This window comes from Zosterops lateralis, assembly GCF_965231275.1.
Source record: "Zosterops lateralis genome assembly, chromosome: 33".
In the NCBI taxonomy this organism is placed as follows: Eukaryota; Metazoa; Chordata; class Aves; order Passeriformes; family Zosteropidae; genus Zosterops; species Zosterops lateralis.
Genome location: NC_139793.1, coordinates 3,735,948 through 3,749,740, shown reverse-complemented (window position 1 = coordinate 3,749,740; position 13,793 = coordinate 3,735,948). Strand labels below are relative to the sequence as shown.

General features: G+C 61.4%; 1 protein-coding gene across 1 annotated transcript; it reads right to left on the bottom strand.

The window, feature by feature from the left end:
* Window positions 1-354: 354 nt before the first annotated feature.
* WDR13 (WD repeat domain 13) lies at window positions 355-11,943 on the bottom strand (the record flags this gene model as incomplete). Its single annotated transcript, XM_083881430.1, has 10 exons — window positions 11,857-11,943; window positions 11,702-11,769; window positions 9,614-9,845; window positions 8,155-8,249; window positions 7,165-7,292; window positions 5,579-5,886; window positions 4,104-4,284; window positions 2,360-2,501; window positions 1,487-1,620; window positions 355-539 (listed from the first exon to the last, which is right to left on the bottom strand). The coding sequence occupies exons 2-10, from the start codon at window positions 11,740-11,742 to the stop codon at window positions 355-357; spliced, it is 1,446 nt and encodes a 481-aa protein (XP_083737556.1). The 5' UTR covers window positions 11,743-11,769; window positions 11,857-11,943.
* Window positions 11,944-13,793: the final 1,850 nt, after the last annotated feature.

Below are 13,793 nucleotides of genomic sequence, written 5' to 3'. Positions count from 1 at the left end.
TTTGGGGAAGAATTTTGGGAAGGATTTGGAGGTGTTTTGGGGAGGATTTTGGGGAAGATTTTGGGGAGGATTTGGGGGTATTTTTGGGATCTTTTAAGAAGGATTTGGGGGAGGATTTCGGGGTCTTTTGGGAAGGACTTTGGGTAGGATTTGCAGATGGTTTTGGGATCTTTTAAGAAGGATTTTGGGGTCTTTTGAGAAGGATTTTGAGAAGAATTTGGGACACCTTTCAACACCACACAACACCCTCACACCTCTCCGCGGGGGGTGATTTTTGGGCTATTTCTGGGGCTATTTCCAGGCAGATTTGGGGTTTTCCCGGGGGGATTTTGGGGGGTTTTTGGGGGGGGCGCCTCAGGCGTGCTGGCGGCGCCAGACGATGACGGTGCCGGCGGCGTCCCCCGAGGCCAGCAGGGACTCGTCGCAGTTGAAGGCCACGGCCAAGACGGCGGCCCCGTGGCCCTGCAGGGTGTTCACCGTGGCCCGGGCGGCGCGGCCAACGTCGAAAAAGTGCACGGAGGCGTCTTCGCTGCCCGTCACTGCCGGGGGACATTGGGGTGTCAGGGACATTGGGGACACTGGGGACATTGGGATTTAACTGCCACCCTCGCTGCCTGTCACTGCATGGGGGACACGGGGACATTGGGGATGTCAGGGACATTGGGGACAGCAAGGACACTGGGGACATTGGGGACATCGGCTCCCCTCGCTGCCCGTCACTGCCGGGGGACATGGGGACATTTGGGGACAGCCTTGGGGGGGTGGGGGCTGTGCCTGGACCCGCCCCAGTTCATCCCAGTCCCTCCCAATTCCTCCCAGTCCCCCTTGAACCCCTCCCAGTGCCCCCAGCCCCTCCCAATCCCCTCCCAGTGCCCCCCAGTCCCTCCCAATCCAATCCCAGTCCCTCTTAAACTCCTCCCAGTCCAATCCCAGTCTCTCCCAATCCCTCCCAGTCCAATCCCAGTCCATCCCAGTCCCCCTTGCACCCCTCCCAATCCCCTCCCAGTCCCTCCCAGTCCAATCCCAGTTCATCCCAGTCCCCCTTAAGCCCCTCCCCATCTCTCCCAGTCCCTCCCAATTCCCTTCCAGTCTCTCCCAGTCCCCCTTGAATCACTCCAGTCCCTCCCAGTCCAATCCCAGTTCCTCCAAGTCCCCCTTAAGCCCCTCCCAGTCCCTCCAAATCCCCTCCCAGTGCCCCCCAGTCCCTCCCAGTCTCTCCCAATCCAATCCCAGTCCCCCTTACACCCTTCCCAGTCCCTCCCAGTTTCCCCCAGCCTCTCCCAATCCCCTCCCAGTGCCCCCCAGCCCCCCTTAAACCCCTTCCAATCCCCTCCCAGTGCCCCCCAGTCCCTCCCAGTCCACCTTAAACCCCTCCCAGTTTCCCCCAGTCTCTCCCAGTCCCCCTTAAGCCCCTCCCATCCCCTCCCAGTCCCTCCAAATCCCCTCCCATCCCCTCCCAGTGCCCCCCAGTGCCCCCAGCGCTCACCTACACAGGCTCCCTGCCGGAAGGACATCAGGGGACAGAAGCAGCTCCTCAGGGGCTGCTCCCGGTGCCGGGTGGGGAAACTGCGCCGGAGCCGCAGCCCCGGGGCCCCCGAGCCCCCTTCGTCCTCCACCACCCTGGGGGGGCAAAAAAGGGGTCAGAGATACCCAAAAAACTGCCCCTAAACCCCCCCCACAGGGCCTCCAACATCCTGAGAGGGAGTAGAAGGGGGTCACAAATGTCCCAAAACTCCCTGAAAGGTCCCCAACGTCCCCAGGGGGGTCCTCAATGTCCCCAGAGCCCCCCCAGTGTCCCCAGAGCCCCCCAGTGTCCCCTCAGGACAGAAGAGCAGCTGGTCAGGGCAGGTGTTGACCAGCAGGGACAGGTTTGGTTCTCCCCAAATCCCCCAATCCCACAGCCCCCCAAAGGGTCCCCAAGGTCTCTAGGGGGGTCCTCAATGTCCCCAAAGCCCCCTGAAGGGTCCCCAATGTCCCCAAAGGGTCCCCAGTGCCCCCCCATACCTGAAGAGCAGGATCCGGTTGGGGCAGGCGTTGACCAGCAGGGACAGGTTTGGTTCACCCCCAATCCCACAGCCCCCCCAATGTCCCCAAAGGGTCCCCAATGTCCCCAAAGCCCACTCAATGTCCCCAAAGCCCCCTGAAGGGTCCCCAAAGCCCCCCCAGAGCCCCCCATACCTGAAGAGCAGCAGGCGGTCGGGGCAGGCGTTGACCAGCAGTGACGGGTCTGGTTCACCCCAAATCCCCCAATCCCACAGCCCCCCCAATGTCCCCAAAGGGTCCCCAATGTCCCCAAAGCCCACTCAATGTCCCCAAAGCCCCCTGAAGGGTCTCCAAAGCCCCCCAAAGTCCCCCATACCGGAAGAGCAGCAGGCGGTCGGGGCAGGCGTTGACCAGCAGTGACGGGTCCGGCGCCTCCCGACTGGCCCAGGCCCGGGCCGAGAGCGACGTGATGGAGCCGCCGGCCTGGACCAGCACCCGGGAGGCCTTGGTCAGCCGGCCTGGGGGGAGAGAGACCAGTGCATCCCAGTATAGCCCAGTGCTGCCCCAGTACAGCCCCAGTACAGCCCAGTTCATCCCAGTGCATCCCAGTTCATCCCAGTACAGCCCAGTGCTGCCCCAGTGCCTCCCAGTTCATCCCCTGGACCAGCACCCGGGAGGCCTTGGTCAGCCGGCCTGGGGGGGAGAGAGACCAGTGCATCCCAGTTCATCCCAGTATAGCCCAGTACAGCCCAGTGCTGCCCTAGTGCTGTCCCAGTTCATCCCAGTATAGCCCAGTACAGCCCAGTACAGCCCCTGGACCAGCACCCGGGAGGCCTTGGTCAGCCGGCCTGGGGGGGAGAGAGACACCAGTGCATCCCAGTTCATCCCAGTACAGCCCAGTGCTGCCCCAGTGCTGCCCCTGGACCAGCACCCGGGAGGCCTTGGTCAGCCGGCCTGGGGGAATGAGACAGACCAGTGCATCCCAGTTCATCCCAGTGCATCCCAGTACAGCCCAGTGCTGCCCAGTACAGCCCTAGTGCTGTCCCAGTTCATCCCAGTATAGCCCAGTACAGCCCCTGGACCAGCACCCGGGAGGCCTTGGTCAGCCAGCCTGGGGGAGAGAGGGACACCAGTGCATCCCAGTTCATCCCAGTGCATCCCAGTATAGCCCAGTGCTGCCCCAGTTCATCCCAGTACAGCCCCAGTACAGCCCTAGTGCTCTTCATCCCAGTTCATCCCAATATTGCCCAGTGCATCCCAGTTCTGCCCCTGGCCCAGCACCCGCGAGGCCTTGGTCAGCCGGCCTGGGGGGAGAGACCATCCCAGCTCATCCCAGTATAGCCCAGTACAGCCCAGTGCTGCCCCAGTTCATCCCAGTACAGCCCGGTACAGCCCCTGGACCAGCACCCGGGAGGCCTTGGTCAGCCGGCCTGGGGGGGAGAGAGACCAGTGCATCCCAGTGCATCCCAGTACAGCCCAGTGCTGCCCAGTACAGCCCTAGTGCTGCCCCAGTTCATCCCAGTACAGCCCAGTGCTGCCCCAGTTCATCCCAGTATAGCCCAGTACAGCCCGGTACAGCCCCTGGACCAGCACCCGGGAGGCCTTGGTCAGCCGGCCTGGGGGAATGAGACAGACCAGTGCATCCCAGTTCATCCCAGTACAGCCCAGTGCATCCCAGTATAGCCCAGTGCTGCCCCAGTTCATCCCAGTGCATCCCAGTACTGTCCCAGTCCCTCCCAGTGCCCTTCAATCTCCTCCAAGTGCCTCCCAGTCCCTCCCAATCCCTTCCCAGTCCCTCCCAGTCCCACTCAATCCCCTCCCAGTGCCCCCAGTCCCTCCCAGTGCTCCCAGTTTCACCTCCCCGTGGTCGTTTCGGATCCTGCGGTTGAAGTCCTTTCCCTCCAGGCACAGCCAGTGTCCCCCAGTGTCCCCAAATCCCTGTCCCAGTGTCCCCAGTTCCCCTCCCAGTCCCTCCCAGTGTCCCTCAATCTCCTCCAACTGCTCCCCAGTCCCTCCCAATCCCCTCCCAGTCCTCCCCAGTCCCCTCCCAATCCCCCCCAGTCCCTCCCAGTCCCCCCCAGTCCCCCCAGTCCCCCCCAGTCCCCCCCAGTCCCCAGTACCGGTGCCGGGGTCGCAGAGGAACGAGGACACAGAGCCCCGATCGTCCCCGGCCCAGAGGACTCGCCCGGGGGAGTCGAAGCAGAGGGCGAGGACCCGGCCGGGCAGGCGGCCCGTGCCCCCCCGGGCGGCCTTTCCCGTGGAGATGTTCACCACCCTCACCATGTGCCGGGCGCTGCCCACCTGGGGGACACACCTGAGTCACACCTGAGACCCTAAAATCCACCCTGAGACCCTGAGACCCCAAAATCCTCCTCAAAACCTCCCCTGAGCCACCTGTCCCATGGAGATGTTCACCACCCACACCGTGTGCTGGGTGCTGCCCACCTGGAGGACACACCTGAGTCACACCTGAGACCCCCAGACCCCCAAAACCCGCCCTGAGCTGCCTGTCCCGTGGAGATGTTCACCACCCTCACCATGTGCTGGGCACTGCCCACCTGGGGGACACAAAGGACACACCTGAGACCCTAAAATCCACCCTGAGACCCTGAGACTCCAAAATCCTCCTCAAAACCTCCCCTGAGCCACCTGTCCCATGGAGATGTTCACCACCCTCACCATGTGCCGGGCGCTGCCCACCTGGGGGACACACCTGAGTCACACCTGAGATCTCCAGAGCTGCCCCAGACCCCCAAAATCCACCCTGAGACCCCAAAATCTTCCTCAAACCCCCCCCTGAGCTGCCTGTCCCGTGGAGATGTTCACCACCCTCACCGTGTGCCGGGCACTGCCCACCTGGGGGACACACCTGAGTCACACCTGAGATACATCTGAGACCCCCAGACCCCCAAAATCCCCCCCAAAACCCTCCCTGTGGCACTTGCCCCATGGAGGTGTTCACAATTGGGCACAAACCACCTGGGGGAGCAAAGAAGGGCTGGGGGGACACTGAGACCCCCCCAAATCCCTCTTGAGATCCCCCAAACCTGCCTGAGACACCTGTTGAGGTTGAGTTTGGGGGGGACGTTTGGGGGTCTCTCAGGGCTGGGGGGTTTTGGGGCAATTTGGGGTATTTTAGGACAATTTTAGGGTTTCTCTCACCACGGTCAGGTTGTTGTTGAGGGGTCAGGTTTAGGTCAGGGTCAGGTTTGGGGGGACGTTTGGGGGTCTCAGGAGGAGCTCTCAGGGCTGGGGGGTTTCAGGGCAGTTTTGGGCTATTTCAGGATGATTTTAGGGTTTCTCTCACCACAGTGAGGTTGTTGTTGAGGGGCTGGAAAGCACAGCGCAGCAGGGCAGGGCTGGATTTGGGGGTCCCAAGGGGGCTGTGGGGTTTTGGGGCAGTTTTGGGCTATCTCAGGATGATTTTAGGGTTTCTCTCACCACGGTGAGGTTGTTGTTGAGGGGCTGGAAGGCGCAGCACAGCAGCGCGGCCCCGTCAGGATCAGGTTTAGGGGATGTTTGGGGGTCCCAAGGGGGCTGTGGGATTCCAGAGCAGTTTTGGGGTATTTTAGGATGATTTTGGGCTGTTTCTCACCACGGTGAGGTTGTTGTTGAGGGGCTGGAAGGCGCAGCACAGCAGCGCGGCCCCGTCGGGATCGGGCACCCTGCGGATGCAGCGCCCGTCCGCGGGGTCCCAGAGGCGCAGGGTCCCGTCCAGCGAGGTGGACACCAGGACGTCGTTGGACAGGGACCAGGCGAAGTCGGACACTCCGGCCCCGTGGCCCCGCAGGCGGCGCAGCACGGCCGGGGGTCCCGGGGCCAGCCTGCACACCGACAGCGTCCCGTCCAGGGAGCAGCAGGCCAGAAGGTGCCGCTCGTCATGGGCGAACTGCACCTTACGGACTGGGGAGGGGGACAGGGGATGGGTGAGACCCCTCCCCAAAATCCTATAGAGACCCCAGAGCCAGGGGAGACCCCCCAGAGCCAGGGGAGACCCCCAAACATCACTCGTCGTGGGCGAACTGCACCTTACGGACTGGGGAGGGGGAAAGGGGACGGGTGAGACCCCTCCTCAAAATCCTATAGAGATCCCAGAGACAGGGGAGCCCCCCCAGAGACAGGGGAGATCCCCCAGAGACAGGGGAGCCCCCCCAGAGCCAGGGGAGACCCCCAAACATCACTTGTCATGAGCAAACTACACCTTTTGAACTGGGGAGGGGACAGGGGACAGGTGAGACCCCTCCCCAAAATCCTATAGAGACCCCAGAGCCAGGGGAGACCCCCCAGAGACAGGGGAGCCCCCCCAAAACAGAGGGGTCGCCCCCAGACCCAGGAGGACGCCCCCAACCCACCCAGGGGGTGCAGCTGCTGCACCAGGGGGGGACACGGGGACATCGGGGGGACCCTGAGACCCTCCTGGGGGACACCTGGGACCCCCCCCCAGACCTGGGGAACACCTGGGACCCTCCTGGGGAACACCTGGGACCCCCCCCCAGACCTGGGGAACACCTGGGACCCCCCCCCAGACCTGGGGAACACCTGGGACCCCCCCCCCAGACCTGGGGAACACCTGGGACCCTCCTGGGGAACACCTGGGACCCCCCCAGACCTGGGGAACACCCCCAGACGCTCTTGAGGACCCTCTGGGTGAGACCCCCAGACCCCTCCTCATCCTTCCCTTTGGGAACCCCCCCTCCCACTGCCCCCAGGACCCTCCCCCTTCCCCGCGGACCCCCTGAGACCCCTCCTCACCCCTTCCCATGGTAACCCCCCCTTTCCCAACCCCCCAGGACCCTTCCCCTGCCCCGAGGACCCCCTGAGACCCCTCGGGACCCCCTTGGGGAGCCATCCACCCCCCTGGGTGACACCCCCAGACCCCTCCCTGTGGGAACCCCCCTCTCCCACCCCCACCAGGACCCTCCCCTTGCCCTGAGAACCCCCTGAGACCCCTCCCCACCTCTCCCATGGTAACCCCCCCTTTCCCAACCCTCCCAGGACCCTCCCCCTTCCCTGGAGACCCCTCCAGGTGACACCTGAGACACCCCCAGACCCTTTGCTCACCCCCTGGGTGACACCCCCAGACCCCTCCCTGTGGAAAACCCCCCCCCCCCACCCCCTCCCCCTGCCCTGAGGACCCCCTGAGACCCCTCCCCACCCTTTGGGACCCCTCCCCGGGGTTACCTGCGCTGTCCAGGTGCTGGTCGAACACGTGGAACACCCCGGCGAAGGCGTAGTTCTCGCTCAGGGTGGTGTCCCCGGCCATGGCCCGGCTGGCCTCGGCCAGGGGGGTGGGCACCACCCCGGGGGGGCTGCGGGGAGGGGAGGGGGAGCAGGGTGAGACCCCTCCCCACCACCAGGGATTGATTTGAGACCCCCCTAAATTCACCCCCGGGTCCCTGAGACCCCCCACCCAACCCAGGGATGGATTGGGACCCCCCTAAATTCACCCCCAGCACCCCCTGGGTCACGGCAATGGATTTGTCCAGGGGTGTGGGGATATCAATGGAGGGGAGGGGGCAAGGTGAGACCCCCACCCCATAACTCTGAGACCCCCCTCAGCACCCTGAGACCCCTCCCCATAACCCTGAGACCCCCCACTACTCTGAGACCCCCCCCCAGGTATTGATTGGCACCCTCCAAACCCCCCCACCCTCTATAATGGTCTCATCCATAGACATGGGGACCCCCATAGGGGAGGCAGGGGCAAGGTGAGACCCCCACCCCATAACTCTGAGACCCCTCCCATAACTCTGAGACCCCCACTCATAACCCTGAGACCCCTCCCCAGCACCTTGAGACCCCCCCCAGGTACCCCCTGACCCCCCCCAGGTATCAATTGGCACCCCCCAAACCGCCCCCCCCCCCCCACTTTCTATAATGGATTCGTCCAAGGTTGTGGCGCCCCCCACAGGAGGGATGAGACCTTGAGACCCCTCCCCAAAATATTGTGACCCCCCCCAAAACGACCACCTGAGACCCTTCCTCAAAACCCCCAGACCCCCCCAGAAACCTCAGATCCCCCCAAACCCCCCAGGACCCCTCCCCAATTCACCCTGGGGGTCTCACCGCTCATTGGGGACCCCCGGGACCCCTCCCCAATTCACCCTGGGGGTCTCACCGCTCATTGGGGACCCCCGGGACCCCTCCCCAATTCCCCCCCGGGGGTCTCACCGCTCGTCAGGACCCCCCCGGAGCCCCCCCGGGCCGGAGCTGCGGCTGAGGGAGCGCCGGTGCCCCCGAGACCCCCGAGGGTCCTCCTCGAAATCCTGGGGGGGGGGAAACAGGGATGGGACCCCCGGAAATGGGGGTGTGATCCCAAAAAATGGGGTGGGACCCCCAAAAATGGGGGTGTGATCCCAAAAAATGGGGGTGGGACCCCCGGAAATGGGAGTAAAACCCCCCCAGGACCCCCAAAATAGGGGCAGGATCCCCTCAAATCTCCCCCCGCCCCCAAAAGGAGTTTTGGGATCATCTGGGACCCCCCAGGTGTGCCCCAAACCCCTCCAGGTGTGCCCAGGTGTATCCCAGCTGTACCGAGGTGTATCCCAGGTGTGCCCAGGTGTGCCCAAATGTATCCCAGCTATACCTAGGTGTGCCCAGCTGTACCCCAGGTGTGCCCAGGTGTGCCCAGGTGTATCCCAGGTACCTCCATGCGGTCCAGTGTGGTGCGGCTGGCCCTGAGGGCGCTGCGGCAGCTCCCCCAGGTGTATCCCAGCTATACCCCCACCCCCTCAGGTATATCCCAGGTGTACCCAGGTGTATCCCAGGTATACGCAGGTGTATTCCAGGTGTATCCCTAGTGATCCCAGGTGTGCCCAGGTGTACCCAGCTGTACCCAGGTGTATCCCAGGTGTACCCCAGCTATCTCCCCACTCCTCCAGGTGTACCCAGGTGTATCCCAGGTGTATCCAGGTGTACCCCAGCTATATCCCCACCCCCTCAGGTGTATCCCAGCTGTACCCAGGTGTATCCCCACCACCTCAGGTGTGCCCCAAACCCCTCCAGCTGTACCCAGGTATATCCCAGGTATATCCTAGCTGTACCCAGGTGTGCCCAGGTGCCCCCAGGTGTGCCCAGGTGTGCCCAGGTGTTCCCAGGTGTATCTCAGCTGTACCCAGGTGTGTCCCAGCTATATCCCCACCACCTCAGGTGTACCCCAAACCCCTCCAGCTGTACCCAGGTACATCCCAGGTGTATCCTAGCTGTACCCAGGTGCCTCCAGGTGTGCCCAGGTGTATCCTAGCTGTACCCAGGTGTACCCAGGTGTACCCCAGGTGTACCCAGGTGTACCCCAGCTGTACTCAGGTGTGCTCAGGTGTATCCTAGCTGTACCCAGGTGTACCCCAGCTGTACTCAGGTGTGCCCAGGTGTATCCCAGCTGTACCCAGGTGTACCCAGGTGTACCCCAGCTGTACTCAGCTGTACCCAGGTGTATCCCAGCTGTACCCAGGTGTGCCCCAGGTGCCCCCAGGTGTGCCTCAGGTACCTCCATGCGGTCCAGCGTGGTGCGGCTGGCCCTGAGGGCGCTGCGGCAGCTCCCTGTACCCACCCAGGTGTACCCCACCTATACCCTCACCCCCCCAGGTGTACCCAGGTGTGCCCCAGGTGCCCCCAGGTGTGCCCCAGGTACCTCCATGCGGTCCAGCGTGGTGCGGCTGGCCCTGAGGGCGCTGCGGCAGCTGCCGGGCTCGGACAGGGCCCCGTAGCGCTGGGCCAGGAGCCGCGCCCGCAGCCGCAGGTACCAGCGCCGGGCCTCACCTGCCAGGTGCCCGCCCTGCGCCCGCTCCCGCAGCAGCTGCGAGCGCCGCCGCACGTACTGAGTGCGGAACTGAGGCAGCTGCGGGGTGCGGTACGCCGCGTACCTGCGCAGGTGAGACACAGGTAAATGACAGGTGAGATACAGGTGAGAAATGGGGTTAATTCTATCCAAAATCGGAGAAATTCCACCTAAAAATCTGAGAAATTCCACCTAAAAATGGACCCAGAGGTGCAGAATTGGGGCATCTACCCACTGTGTACCTGCCACAGGTGAGACAGGTAAGGGACAGGTGAGAGACAGGTGAGAAATGGGGTTAATTGTACACAAAAATCTGAGAAACTCCACCTAAAAATCTGAGAAATTCCACCTAAAAATGGACCCAGAGGTGCAGAATTGGGGCATCTACCCACTGTGTACCTGCCACAGGTGAGACAGGTAAGGGACAGGTGAGATACAGGTGAGATACTGGGGTTAATTGTACACAAAAATCTGAGAAATTCCACCTAAAAATTGGAGAAATTCCACCTAAAAATGGACCTAGAGGTGTAAAAGTGTGGCAGCTGCAGTTTGTGGTACACTGTGTACCTGTGCAGGTGAGACAGGTAAGGGACAGGGGAGAGACAGGTGAGAAATGGGGTTAATTGTACACAAAAATCTGAGAAATTCCACCTAAAATGGACCCAGAGGTGCAGAATTGGGGCATCTACCCACTGTGTACCTGCCACAGGTGAGACAGGTAAGGGACAGGTGAGAGACAGGTGAGAAATGGGGTTAATTGTACACAAAAATCAGAGAAATGCCACCTAAAATGGACCCAGGGGTGCAGAATTGGGGCATCTACCCACTGTGTACCTGTCACAGGTGAGACAGGTAAGGGACAGGTGAGAGACAGGTGAGAAATGGGGTTAATTGTACACAAAAATCTGAGAAACTCCACCTAAAAATCTGAGAAATTCCACCTAAAAATGGACCCAGAGGTGCAGAATTGGGGCATCTACCCACTGTGTACCTGCCACAGGTGAGACAGGTAAGGGACAGGTGAGAAACAGGTGAGAAATGGGGTTAATTGTACACAAAATTGGAGAAATTCCACCTAAAAATGGACCCAGAGGTGCAGAATTGGGGCACCTGCAGGATGTGGTACAGGTGAGATACAGGTGGAACAGATAAGGAGATAGGTGAGATACAGGTAAAGGACAGGGAAGAGACAGGTGAGATACAGGTGAGATACAGGTGAGATACAGGTGAGAAATGGGGTTAATTGTACACAAAAATCTGAGAAATTCCACCTAAAAATCTGAGAAATTCCACCTAAAAATGGACCCACAGGTGCAGAATTGGGGCACCTGCAGTTTGTGGTACACTGTGTACCTGCACAGGTGAGACAGGTGAGATACTGGTGAGATACAGGTGAGAAATGGGGTTAATTCTACCCAAAACCAAAAATTTTCTACCAAAACACAGGAAAAATCTGCCCAAAAATGGACTCAGGGCTGCGGAATTGGGACACCTGCAGAATGTGGTACAGGTGAGACACAGGTGAGACAGGTAAGGGACAGGTGAGAAATGGGGTTAATTCTACCCAAAATCAGAGAAATTCCACCCAAAAACAGACCCAGGTGTGATAAATCCACCCCAAAACTGACCCAGGTGTGAGAAATTCACACCAGAACTGACCCAGGTGTGACAATTCCATCCCAAAATTGATCCAGGTGTGATAAATTAATCCCAAAACTGACCCAGGTGTGATAAATTCACCCCAAAACTGACCCAGGCGTGACAAATTCAGCCCAAAAGTGCCTCAAGTACCCCCAAAATAAGGATTTAGGAATGAACATCCCCCTCAAAGGCACCAGGTACAGACCCCTCCCCAAAAATAACCCAGATAAAAACACCCCCCCATTAAAAAAAAGCCCCCAGGTATCCAAAATACCCTCGAAAAAAAACCCCCGAGCTCACCGGGCGTCCACGGCGAGCACCTGCTGCCACACGGCGGCCATGGCGGCCGCGGCCGCCGCGGGGGGACCCTGCCGAGGGAACAATGGTGTGAGCTGAGGGGAAAAATGGGGAAAAATAAAGAAAAACCGCAGTGGCAACGCTCGGGGAGGCCCTACCTGCGCGTCCCGCTCCACCTCCGCCTCAGGAGCTCCGCGGGGCCGGGGTTGGGCCGGGGAAAGAGCCGGGGAAGGGCCGGGGTTGGGCCGGGGGAGCGCGGCTGGGCCTGACCGGAAGTGCCGCCGGCGCCGCCTCACGCCCAAATGGCGGCGCGCGTCTCCCTGGCTACGGAGGGCGGTGTGGAGGGGGCGTGGTCATTGATTTGATTGGTTAATTTTGAGAAAAGGGGTGTGGCTTATCGCCTCGCTTGTTATTCCCGCCTTCTATCAGCGCACGCTGATTGGTTGATCACCCAAAAGGGGCGTGGCGGACGCGGCTGTTTATGGTGACGGAATTCCCGGAGCGCCCCGGGATTGGCCGCTCCGCCCGGCGCTTCTCGTCTGCTCCGAGTCCTCCGGGTTTGCGACAGCGCAGCGGGGCGAGCCGTGTGCTTTACGGCGCAGAGGCACGGGGGTCCCGGGAGGGTCCCGAGGGAGTTTTGGGGAGATCCCGGGGGGGTTTCGGACAGTCCGAGGCGGTTCCGTGAGTCCTGAATTGCCCCCGGTGCCCTCCTTTGTGGAGGTACTCGGAGCGCGCCTCGCTTGACGGTCGGTTGTACGACAGTCTCTGGGGCGTGCGGCGCGCTTTACGGCAGCGCGGCGGCCAGAGGGGCCGGGGGGTTTTTGGGGAATTTTTGGGGGGTCCTGGGGGGGGATTTAGGGGATCCTGAGGGGCTTTAGGGGGAGTTTTGGGGGGTCCTGGTGGATTTGGGGGGTCCTGAGCAATTTTGGAGGGGTTTTGGGGCGGTCCTGGCCATCCCAGGAATTTGGGGAGGGGTCCCATTTGGGATTTTGGGGGTCCTGGTGTGTTTAGGGGCTCCTGGCCATCCCAGGAATTTGGGGAGGGGTCCCATGTGGGATTTTTGGGGGTCTCACCCCCCCCGCCCCCCCCAGGTGCTGAGCCCGGGGTTAACCCCTTCGGCGCTGGAAGGAATCGTGCGGGAGCTTTTGGGCCTTTACAGCCTCGACACTCAGGTGGGGGGGGGCGCGACCCCCCCCCCCCGCGACCCCCGGGACCCCTCCCCTCCCCCACGGACACGGACAGACAGAGGGACCCCCCCAGCCCCTGAGACCACTCCCCAAAAATATCCCACCCCAGGTCCTGACAGACCCCAGGACCCCCCCCAAAAAAAAAAAATCCCACCCCCCAAAAAATTCCTCCCAATAGACAGAGGGACCCCCAGGTCCTGACAGGGCCTGAGACACCCCCCCCCCCAAAAAAAATCACTCATGGACAGAGGAGACCCCCCCAAAAAAAAACCTCCAGGGACAGATGGACCCGTCCCCAAAAAAGCCCCTAAAACAGACGAGACCCCCCCAAAAATAATCCCATGGACAGATGGACCCCCCCCCAAAAAAAACCTCTATGGACAGATGGACCCCCACCCCAAAATCTCCCCCCAGGACCCCTCCCCAAATTCCCCTCCCCAATAAAAAACCACCGGGACCCCCCCGAGCCTCGGCCGTGTTTAATTTTTAATTCCCGCGGGGGGGGGGGCGCACAAGGGGGGGAGTCCCGACCCCCTGCGCGCCCCCTCCCCAAAAATAAATAAATAATTACATCAATTAAACCCCAATAAATTAATTAATTAACCCCCCCCACCCCTCCCAACCCAGGGCTGCTGTGCGACCCCTCCCCCAAAATAAAACATGGCTTATGGGGGGGGGTCCCAAATTGGGGAGGGGGAAATCCCCAATTTAAGGGGAGGGGTCCCAATTTGAGGGGGGGTCCCAATTTGGGGAGGGGTCTCCATTTAAGGGGGGGGTCCCCCAATTTGAGGAGGGGGTCCCAATTTGGGGAGGGGGGGAGTCCCAATTTGAGGGAAAAGTCCTAATTCGGGGGGGGGGGTCCCCAATTTCAGGAAGAGTCCCAAATTTGAGAGGGGGATCCCCAATTT